Source organism: Branchiostoma floridae, chromosome 14, assembly GCF_000003815.2.
Source record: "Branchiostoma floridae strain S238N-H82 chromosome 14, Bfl_VNyyK, whole genome shotgun sequence".
Taxonomy (NCBI): Eukaryota; Metazoa; Chordata; class Leptocardii; order Amphioxiformes; family Branchiostomatidae; genus Branchiostoma; species Branchiostoma floridae.
Genome location: NC_049992.1, coordinates 14698938 through 14710431, shown reverse-complemented (window position 1 = coordinate 14710431; position 11494 = coordinate 14698938). Strand labels below are relative to the sequence as shown.

At 41.8% G+C, this 11494-nt stretch overlaps 1 protein-coding gene across 3 annotated transcripts in view; it reads left to right on the top strand.

Annotated features, from left to right (window-relative positions):
• Window positions 1-11494, top strand: part of LOC118429934 (protein amalgam-like) — a 36890-nt gene that overhangs the window by 16108 nt on the left and 9288 nt on the right. For 2 of the 3 annotated variants that reach the window (XM_035840578.1, XM_035840575.1), the window contains exons 4-7: window positions 1158-1436; window positions 3074-3301; window positions 4185-4268; window positions 10573-10755. In XM_035840578.1, the coding sequence (XP_035696471.1) occupies window positions 1158-1436; window positions 3074-3301; window positions 4185-4268; window positions 10573-10755 (774 nt within the window). Of the gene's footprint in view, window positions 1-1157; window positions 1437-3073; window positions 3302-4184; window positions 4269-10572; window positions 10791-11494 lie in introns of all 3 variants that reach the window. The other variant, XM_035840576.1, reaches the window with a different exon arrangement.

The following is an 11494-nucleotide window of genomic DNA, read 5'->3' as shown; positions in this document are numbered from 1 at the left end:
TTATAACATAAGGGTTAACAGAAGACCGCAACGGTATACTTCAAAGTATCCAATCGCAGCTATGTATGCCAACAAAAGGCAAGTAATTTTCAAAGGGAACAAGTGGCTCTTAATGATTAGCTTTGACTCTTTTCTGTCCAAGAATATGCGGGTATGTATGCACTGTACGTGGGTCTGTATATAATAACTCAGTGATACATCCGAGGTTATTGAAGTACATGTACATCTCCCCAATGGCTAGGACGATGACACAGGCGGTATATGACGGACGATGTCAAACTTAATGTGGTATCTCACTGCACTTGGGTCACCGGTGCGACACTACCGGGTTCGAAGGATTACTCAACGAATTTCAGAGATAGATAAAGGATTTTCTTGCGTTTTGTATCTTGCTGTCGTTTAAGTTTTACTTTTGTTGCATATTACGCAATATTCAACGTATAAGAAAATCGGCGAAAATAACACAATAGTGCCGCAGTAAACGATCCCCGCAGTGCCGCACCGGTTCCTCGAGTGAGACACCACCTTGTAACTGTTGGCAGGGTTTGGTTAACCTCTCCGAGCTTGGGCACAGGATCCAATCTGTGCAGGCAAACGCAATATCCTGTACACTACTAATGTACAGGATGTATTACTGTTTTCAATGTTACCTAAAGATGAACGAGGTGTGGATGGGAAAATTACCAAACCGATCTTTGGCCTCATTACAGGTTTAGCTAAAGATTTATCGTTCTTATAATTGAGTGTGGACCATAGATACAATTTATCATATCAGTTGCTTTATTCTTTGTAAATGAGAAGACCCACGTATCTCTAATACATATTGATGTTTTCGACACTTGTCAAGTGTAAGAGATCACTTAGGGTGTCCTCTGTACTTAGTTGTGAGGTGCAATGGAGTCTACTTAGATGATCGAATTAAGAACGAATGTCTAAATTTCAGGATGTTGTCCTAAATTTCCAGAAATTTGGGCTTCCGTTTCCTGAAATGTGGTCTTCCAGACTCCTGGAAGGTCGTCTTTTAGATTCTTGGAAAGTCGTCCTCCTGATCTGGAAATGACTTTGAAGAGTCAATGACACGTGATGGTCCTTTCCACTGTAAATCCATTAATTCTTTTGCTGACCTGACTAACACATGTTTACGTCACTTCCGCTAGACCCTTCGGCCATCATCAGTATGTCCGACTCGGTGACGTCATCGCTGTCAGACCGAGTCACTCTCCAGTGCGTGGCAGACGGTAACCCTCCGCCCAACATCACGTGGACCAAGAACGGGCTGAAGCTGAAGTCCCGGACCCACTCCCTGTCCTCCAGCGTGCGGGCCAGCTCCATCGTCCTCCCGAAGGTCATGAAGAACGACAGCGGTACCTACCTGTGCGTGGCAACCAACGGCGTGGGTGAGCACGACAAGAAGACGCTAGAACTAACGATCAAACGTAAGGGCTTGTGTCTTTATCAATCACAAGAAATAGGGTCCCTCAAAATGTACGCACACTTTACGCATACTCACATCCTACGCCTATTCTATCCAGCATACATTTCAAAGTGTGGCGTCGAATGTCCGATTGGATATTCTAATGAACTCCAGATCACGATATCTATTCCTGGCATTTCTGGCTAGACTTTGTGTTCTTGGGAGGCACTTTACATGACCTTTGTCACTCCATCCAGGTGTAAAATGGGTGTAAGTACCTGACTTCGGTTGGGGAGATAGTCCCTGCCTTTACGGCTCCAAAAAGGCTATGTGACTACTGCCCCTTTACAGTACTTGTTGTTGATAGAGTCGCATCCTGTGGTGATATTTTCCCATTCATTAACGTCTGACATCCGCTGTTCTTTAAAACTCAGCTTATGTCTCACAGTAAACCAGTACTAAAAGTAAGACCTATTTAAGAGCCGCGTAGCAAGTAAAGGATACGGAGCAGTAAACACTCTAACGACGACTCGGAGGAAAAGAAAATGATAAAACAGAAAGACATCATACACACTATAAACCAGCTAATGACATCTAATAAACTAGACGAAATCACTCAGGGCGTACACGTCTCAACTATGAAATCATAGTTCACCCATTATCTTACCCCTAGACAATAGTAAAACACACTATTTTGAGAAATACATGTAGCGTGAAGTTCTTTACGGGTATAATACTTAATGGGGCTCGCGTCTGTTAACACGTCTATAGGGCAGATTTCATCCCAACGCTTCACTTAAGCTAGATATATGTGGAAATGCGTAAAACATGTAGTAAACGATGCTGACCCTGATAAATTCTAGATCATCTTCATCTAAATCATCCTCTGTTTAGTACGTCTATTTTGAGCCCGGGAGTCATTATTTTTCCAATGTCTAAAATATTGAAATGTAGATTGTCTCAAAGGACCAGTTTATGTTAGATTTGATGGGAAATATTTTTACTTTCAAACCTTGGATTTGTCCCTTTTTGCATCTATAGTTTTGACCGGTGCAACTTTTAGGTCGCCTCGTAGTAACGTGTTTGCTTACCTTGTGAATGATGGTTTAGCGCCATCTAACGGCAAACCTTTGAATAGCACCTGTAAAGGTTGAGTTTGATCAAACCAATGTTTATGCTATAATATCTTACGTTGTGTCTGTCAAAGTTTGTTGCTGACATGATACTGTATCACTCAACCGCTATGTACATATACAAAATGATACAAATGTGCAAAATGTCCAAAAGTATTTCATGCATATGAACTTGTTAGACAAGGCCAATTCAAAGAACGAGTCTACTACAGAATAAGCATCTTTTATCAAAAGTCGCATCAATCGCACAATTTACCATCATCAGTCACGACCTCTTTCGTTCTTTTGTAGTACTGCACACTTGCAACTGGTTCTATCCTTTATTTGATAACACTGGACAAGAATGTAGATGTGTTTCTACTACAGAATATACACCATTTTATCAAAAAGTCATTAGTATGATTTTTCGAAACATACAGCAATGAGGATGTGTGTCTACTAAAGAATATTAATTTCTTTAATAAAAAAACGTCATTAGTATGATTTTTCGAAACTTGTACAAATCTAGTTTCTAAATCTATTTCAGCGTCTGCTCTGATGGCCACACTTAGCTGGAACACGATAGCTGTAATTATAGGCGCCACCGCTGGGGGTCTGTGGGTGGTGGTGTGTGTGGGGATCACCATGTACTTCATCAAGAGGCGGCGGGAGAAGAGAGACAAGGAGAAGTACGCCTTCTACTACAAGATGGGGCGGAAACAGGGCACGGACGAGATGGACATCAAAGATGGACAAACTAATGATGGCCCCCCAGGTGAGAAAACGATACACTTTACAGTGTTTCCCCAGTGAAAACTTATCTCCAGGCAGATCCTATGGTAACATAAGATAGTATCAAAAGCTGACAGAGGAGTGAAGCCGGCCTAGGAGTGTATAATGGCCACCTTTGGGCTGACTACACACCAGTTTGGTACTATATTTTGCCATTGTAGGATCTGCTTGGAGATTTGTAAAAACTAGCCTCCATAGCATGCTCTTTGGCCTTTTGGCCATTTTCTGGCTCATAATGCACTTTTTGTTGGTCAGTTCTTTTTGCACTGTTTCTCTTGTACTGCCGGCAAAACAAAGACGAAAAAAACCCAAGAGCCAGCTATTGAGGCTACGTAATTAACTGGGTATGGATTCAGGCACGTGCGTTTGTTTTCTTTTTGTTAATTCTGGTGTTTTTAAGTGGCTACTTGATTACTTTAGAGTGACAGGATGGGAGTAGAAAGATTGTGTAATCTGAGATTGGCGGGATGGAAGGTTTGTTTGGTTCGGCTCCAAAGTTGTTCGCGCATAATCAGAATTAGCGAGGAATCACAAAAAAAGACTTAAACAAGTTCACAAGAACTATGAGAGGTTTGAAATCTCCAATTCCTCCATCATTTTGCATAATCTAAAACGTCGGCCCCCGATCGTCCCACATCTTTAAAACGCTTTCCATTTCTTTTAGATTTGACAGTCTCTGCATAATATCGCTATAGTACAACATGCAAGAATTTTTTCATACGTTTTAACGAATACATGATACCCAATGTTACGCTACTTTGTATACTTCCTATACATATTGTGATACGTAGTCTATACGTGCGCAACAATATCTGTGCAAAGATAAGATAATAACTCATGAAATTTACAATCTTTTGTTATTTCAGGGAAGCCACCAAAACCGCCGACCGACCCCTATGCGGGAATCAATACAATCAGGAGACAGGCGGCAAAGAAAGGGAGAAACGCAGGTAAAGCCCCGGTCACAAAGCGCGTACGATTTCTTGCGATGGTATATTCCGCATATCGTACGATGAGCGCAGTAAATCGCAGCAAAATCGTAAGCAAAATCAGCCATCGCAACGCATCGGATGGTGTTCAAAATTTTTCCAGCGTCGTACGATTTTTCACTTGTGTCTCTTTTGAATAGCCGCCTGGCCGCTTTTGTGCTTCTTTAACCAACAAAATGTGGACTTAGCTGTTGAATACCTTCCCATAATATATTTAACTGTAGAAATAAATTAAAAGAGACCATGACAGCAAGAGCATGACAAGAAAAGTTCAAATCAAGCATGAGTACTGGTATGATTATCTCGGCCTGCTTGCCGGCTCTACGTGTCAGGCTCTTTCGAAGATCGTATCACGATATGCTATCAACAAAAATATGCCATCATACAACAATCATATCACAAGCATTATATCATATATATTTCCGACTCATATAGAGCCTGCCTTTATGTTCGAGTTGTCCCCATGGTTATTACGATTATGGTAAAATGACCCAAGACCGACGAGAGCTTAGATTTGATCTAATCATAAACTCACGTGCATGAAGCGATCAAACGATTGTCTGCATCACCTGTGCGGGGCGCGCTGTTCTCTGGTTGCGACTGTGGCAGTTGCGACTGATATATTTTCCCTTTTCGTCAATATCCACAATATCAGGGAAAACTGAAACCATCACAACATGCTAACAATTCATAAATCAATAACCTCATCAGTAGACAAAAATTGCCGTAATGAAGTCTGCTATGGGGGCAAATAAAATCTTACGACGATAGCGAAATTTTGAACATGTTCAAAATCCATTTCAGCTCTATTTTTCGCCATACGACGCTCCCCGATTTACTATGATTCACTGTGATTGACGCAGACACGCTCTTATGACCTCATCGTACGATGCACTACGCGCTTTGTGACCACGGCTTTATATACTTAAACCATTGCTTCCGATTCTCCCCCGACTTACGACGCACTGCGCGTATCTTGCGCATCGGAAGAAATCGCAAGGAATCGTACGCGCTTTGTGACCGGGGCTTAAGCACGCTGCAGGTGTAATGCACCACCAGAAATGATAGGTGTCGCATCTGCACGATTCATTGCAGGTATCTGCCACCTAGCGGTAAAGGCAAGAAGTGAAGTTTATCACGTTGGAGAAGCCTCTCAGAGGAAAGAAAGAGGCATTATTTCCTGCAATTACTGTCCTTAGGTTACAGAAAGCGGTTTCATATGTAAAAACTGTTGAACAAAATGAAACTCAGATGAAGTACAGAAGACTTTTTTTCATTTCCAGATCTCCTTCAGCATTCATGTTTCGGGTAGGGGATCAATTCTATTTTTGTGCTTGACTACCACTTACATTTTGAAAACAACACGCGTAAAACTAGCTTTGCGTTTATCTCAGTATTCTGTGTTTGCATATCGTCTATTTACCATGTAGATTTGCCAAAGGCATCTAAAAGTACTAAATGAATAGTAGTGTGTGCCGACAGGGACCAAAAGGGCAAGTACGGAAGTCATGAATTTAAGTGCCATCCAAATTGGTAAATAAAATCTTTCCAGGCGCCTAGGCTTATCTAGACGCCAAAAAGAACCAAATCTAATCGTTATCTTTCTTTTTTATCCTTTTGTGGAGGGATAGATGTACATGTCTCTCTGGATTAGTTACAGGAGAAACTAGTACAGACTACGGTCCACTCAACATGAGCAGTCAAAAAAGACAAGTAGTTCATTTGTCAAAAGCTGAGGAAATGAAGACTGGCATATCTACTAAGAGACTAAAACTAGTGTTCCTACAATTTCTACTTTGACCTTACTGACTACAAACATGTCTCCGTGGGTTTTAAGGGAAATATTGTGAAGGTTCGTAGTTGGCATAAGCCTGCCTGTTCCCTTTAACTGTCGAAATTTACGGCTCATTCATTTTTAACGAAAGATTTTGCGTTATCTACAAAAGCAATTTAGAGACGGGGGAAGGCAATGAGGCTCCGGTTGAAGTGGCCAGTATCAGCGTTGATCTCAAGTCTGGTATAAGAGACGAAATCCTAAACAAACCCATTCACGCCGCGGGTTATATGTCATGGTAAATTAGGACTGGAGTGAGTGACGCTAGCACATGGAGAGAGATAAAGTTGGAAGGATGCACGAAAATTAACGGCAGATATCGTTATGTTTTGGGCTTACGTGTATAATGCATGTGACTGTGTGTGTCTGTATGTGTGTGTGTGAGAGTGAGTGTGTGTGTGTGTGTGTGCGCGCGTGTGTGTGTATGTGTGTGAGTTTGTGCGAGTGCGTGCGTATGTGTGTACGCGTGTGTATGGATCTCTATGATATTTCTAGATCGGTATGCGTCGGGAAAACAAACGACATGTAAGATACCCCCTAGTGGCTTTTGAAGTACAGCGAGACTTCTGGATTTGATATCTCTTTTTCTGGAGATGCCGTGGTCATGATTTAGAGTGGTAGATATACATAGCTCTTGTGGCTGTGAGCCCATATTTTCACCTATATAATTCAACCATGATCCAAAACAACGGACACCCCATGCCGACTTGGTGACAAATAGTGTTTTCATCTTTGTTGTATTAATGTAAGCTTTGTAATACTGACATTTACTTGCGGTACTGCCATATTTTCGTCAATTTCTCAATTTCACGCTTCCCTGCGTTCATATCCAACATGGCGGCTTGCACCAACTTTTCTAATGAAAACGAACATCTAGATGCATTTTCGTGAATAGAAGCCCGGCTAAGAAATGATTTCCGTCTTGTTAGAAAGGCTAGAGATAGCACTGTAACATTTATTCTTTAAAACGTGTGAATAGACCATGCCTTTGGTATATGATTGGAATATCTATCTGTACTTGACTCGTGACATTGACACAATGGGAAGCAGGTGTGTGGTTTATTGCGGGAGTAATCAGTTATTTTAGGCAGGCTGATCACAATCCGCTGGTTAACAGCACACTTTCGGCATGCATTGGCGACTTTTCACAAGCCTATCATATATACCTTCAAAATCAGTCATCAAATCATTGGTTTCCGAAGTTACGCCCACAAGCACTTACTCAAGCAATTGGGTATGATTTTTTTAAATCACAAATCGTATCCAGTTGCTACTAAAAAAACAGTCTACTTGCTTGAGGAAGGTAAGGCCACGTTGATTTGATTATATGGATGACATCTCTGGGAAGGCCAAAACTTATCAAAGCGTACGAATAAAGAAAAGTTTAAAGTTGGCGCAAAAAATGTTACCTTTATTATTAAAGGTTGGAAGGTTGAACAAATGAACAAATACAGTAATTGATACGAAAATTGATGCGCGCAAGAATTCGAATGTCATCCATATAATCAAGCCAACATGGACTGGATAGGCATCACACAATGACGATAATGTGGACGAATATTTCATAGCTTCGGGGCTTATGAATGATTCAAAATGGTGATGTGAAACAGGTGCTGTTAGCCCGGCCTGAGCGCAGCCAAGCGTGTTGGGCACAATTTACATGCACGCAGGGCAGATTGCACGGACTGAGTTATTGGAAGCACAGATCTCCTCGTTTGACCTTGAACCCAAATATCGCTCTCTAACAATTTTTCACGTATAAAACATTTCAATGCATGGATGCCCTGATCTTGACCTACCAGCCGATTCGGAGTCACCCGCGACGCTATTTCAATCACTCTTGTGTCAAGGTCACTTTTCCCGCCCAAATTATGGCAGAGAAAATAACGTATGTGCGCGGCTTAACGGGGTGAGCGGTGATGTGTGACATTCTGGTGATTAGCAATCGATATGTAAATAGTACCAAACTGTGTAATAGCTAGCATTACGGCTTCTAATGGTGGAAAGACGGCCGAACGTTTGCAACGGAGGCATATTTTGCTGCACCGTTTGATGCTAACGTCGCGCTGCCTAATGTCGTCCGATTTGTTCAAACCGCCATTTTCCGTAAAAGCCTACCGATAGAGCTAAATGTTTCACCCATGAAAAGAAATGTCAGCTCTTGTACAAAGAGAAATGTATGACGTGTAACTTTTTCTCAGCCTGTTTAACGCCGCACGAGCATGCATTTTATACCGGGATCTATACGTTTAGCTAGGTATAGGGTGCCCTACGGCCGTTTAGATCTAGTAGCACTACATGACTTTGTAATCCTGCGTCCTTTCCTATCTTCACTGATGTTCACACATTACTATGCCCTCACTCAAAAGTGAGCAGTTTTATTAAGCAGAATGTTTGACTGGAACAGGTATGCAGCCTGTTTGGCGGAGGCAACGGACTCTCGAAAACGCCTTTTGCTTCAGTTTGAATGGACAATTCTGTTAGGGTGGGTTCACACGTTTGGGGTTCGAATGGAAGTCTTACCATTTACCAGACGCCACAAGTCGCTGGAATAAATAACATCAGAGTTAGCTGGTCAATCATACTCCTCGGACAGCTAACTCATCTGGTATGTTATGATTTGTGTGTGTCCATATTTGTCCAATTTCTATTATTTTTCTAGAGACCTATAGAGTCTGGTAGAGGCACTTTACAATTCGTAGAGGCACTTTGTCCTGTATCATGTAGACGTAGATGTAGCCGCCCAACTGGAATCTGGGTGTAAGTACGTCATGCGTTAGTTCGCGATTTGCAACGTTGGCTATGGTCTCTTCTGCCGGGAAAGGGAGTTTGTCGAGGAAGGGAGTTTGCCGTGATAGCGAGTTTCCCCCCGTCCCGAATCGTTCAGACAGGACAGACAGTTCATACACACTATTTATTCACGGGGACGTGCATTGCTTGTAATCTGTCTATTTGTCTGTGTTTTTACATTTATATCTTGTGCAGTTTCATGCCATTCACGTTCAACTTATACAGTCACAGGAATTGAGCAATAATGCCAAACACAACTCATGCCAATTAACATGACGTATGAGGAACTCTAAATAGTTCGCGAATTTGTAAGATCTTCAAACGTTTTTTTTTAATAGATCTATTTTTCCCAACACATCGTATGTCCATTCATCTGGCTACTCCCCTTTTGGAGTCGTGTTGGCCTAACGGTTACCGTGTTTTACAAAGACCCCAGAGGTCCTAGGTTAGAATCCAATGACATGCCTTCGCTGTTTTGCCTTTTTGCCACTTGACACGATTTTTTCTCACTCCACAATGGTATAAAAACGAGTACCTGAGTTGGGGAGGTAAAAGGCAGTGGAAGGAAAGGAATGGGCCCTTGACCTAATAAATGACAATCAACTGCTCTGCGGCTTAAAAAACTTTATCTTTAGACATCCCCCTCCCCATCCCAGTCCATTTCCGTAAAAAAAAGGTCTCTCTCATCATATACCTTTCCCCAAAACTGGTACCATTGCCTGTCTATCCTCCCACCTCTGCCATTTTACGCGCCAACTGCTTTTCCGTCATACCTGCTAAAAGTTGAAGCATTTCGTCTGATTTATGATCTTCCTCTGACACTTAATCTCCGAACAAAACTGTTGCCAATATCTTTCCTTGTTATCTTTTCTCAACTGGAAATATTTCTTGTCAGCGAGATGACAGGAAATACAGAACGTTCTTATCTCATTATTCCACCTTTCTTGTGAGGTACTTAGCGGTGCACTTTGTCTTCAGAAGGGCATTCACTCATGAAATCCTGCCCTTGTTGTGTACAGAAAAAAAACAAAATCAATGGAGAGATTTATTTTTACGTCATGTTGCATCTCGTGAATCAGAAACATTGGTATATCACGAGCGATCTATCATTGTTTATATACACAATATACGTGTATGAGGGCACTGTGATAGAGAGGACGATATCTTTGTTACGTGTGTTTTGGAGACAGGAAGATATTCCTGTTTCCCCCTTTTTCTTGCATGTTATGAGTTCAGCGCGCTGATACGTCCATGTGTAAATTTTGTCCAAAAACAATTCAAGTCGCATTTTTTAAGGAATGTCTAAAGATTTTAGACAGCATCTGAAGAATGAGGTTCCATACAGTACAGCTGCCATACAGTCATCAAGTGGCAGTTTACTTCGGATCCCTCGTCAGACTAATAAGAAAAAGACAAAAATTAGTTGTTATTTTTTCAAAAGATTGCGAAATGATTTGATAGAAGGCAATTTTCCCGGATGCAACTTTTAAAACATCCTTAAAGCGCCCCTCCCTCCCGGCAAGTCTATATGTTCATCGATCGAAATTTTTATCAGGTGTTGATGGCACTTTCTATTTTCAATTGTTCCTCAGGGAACCCTTAAAGGTGTATGATGTTCATTTTATCTTCCCTGAAACACAGACAGAAGATACGCCAAGGTGCTTTACCCCTATCGGCCCACGGAAGACAACGAGTTGTGCCTGGAAGTGGATGACGTCATCGAGGTGCTGGAGGGGGAAGATGGCGGCTGGTGCCTGGGTTACCTGAGGGGCAGGATAGGCCTGTTCCCCTCCAACTACGCCACCTTCCTCACAGCCAGCGAAGGTACTTGTTAAACGACGGAGTGGTCATAAACTCGGGTAATATAACATAATCAGTACAAAGTTACTATCCCGTTACGTGGATACAAATAACTAATCATAAGCCGGCGTTTACACGAGCTACCTAGGTTACATCTGATTTTGCTTGAGTGAGTATCGTTAAGAGGAGCCCGTTAAATGTGCTGGTTATATGGAAACACGACGCCTCGTCTATATTTTATTAGTGTTCATATATTGTCTATTGTACTTATCCACGCAATGGACATGACTTTGCATACAGTTTGAAACATCTTACGGCTAAAGCCTGATGTTGTTAACAGTAAAGTTTGTTGTGCAATTACATTTCCAGCGATTTTTACAACAAGTTGGTAAACTATTCTCCAACTCAAAGATTGGATTCACCGGTATTTTTGACTGACTCGGTCAAGGTAGTGGTATCTCACTGCACTTGTAGCACCGGTGTGGTGCTGCAGGGTTCGAAAGACTACTCAACGAATTTTAGAGATAACGAATCTTACGTGTATTTTGTTCTCTTCTATAAGTTGTCTTACAAAGTCATGTTTTTACTTACTACGCAATATCTAAATTATAAAAAAATCGGCGAAAATAGCTAAACAGTGCCGCAGTGAACGAACCACACAGTGCCGCACTGGTGCCCCAAGTGCAGTGAGATACCACCGTCAGCTTTACTCAGTATGTCTGAGCCAATCTCCGTGGAAACGCGTGATTTTCTGAATGTGTGA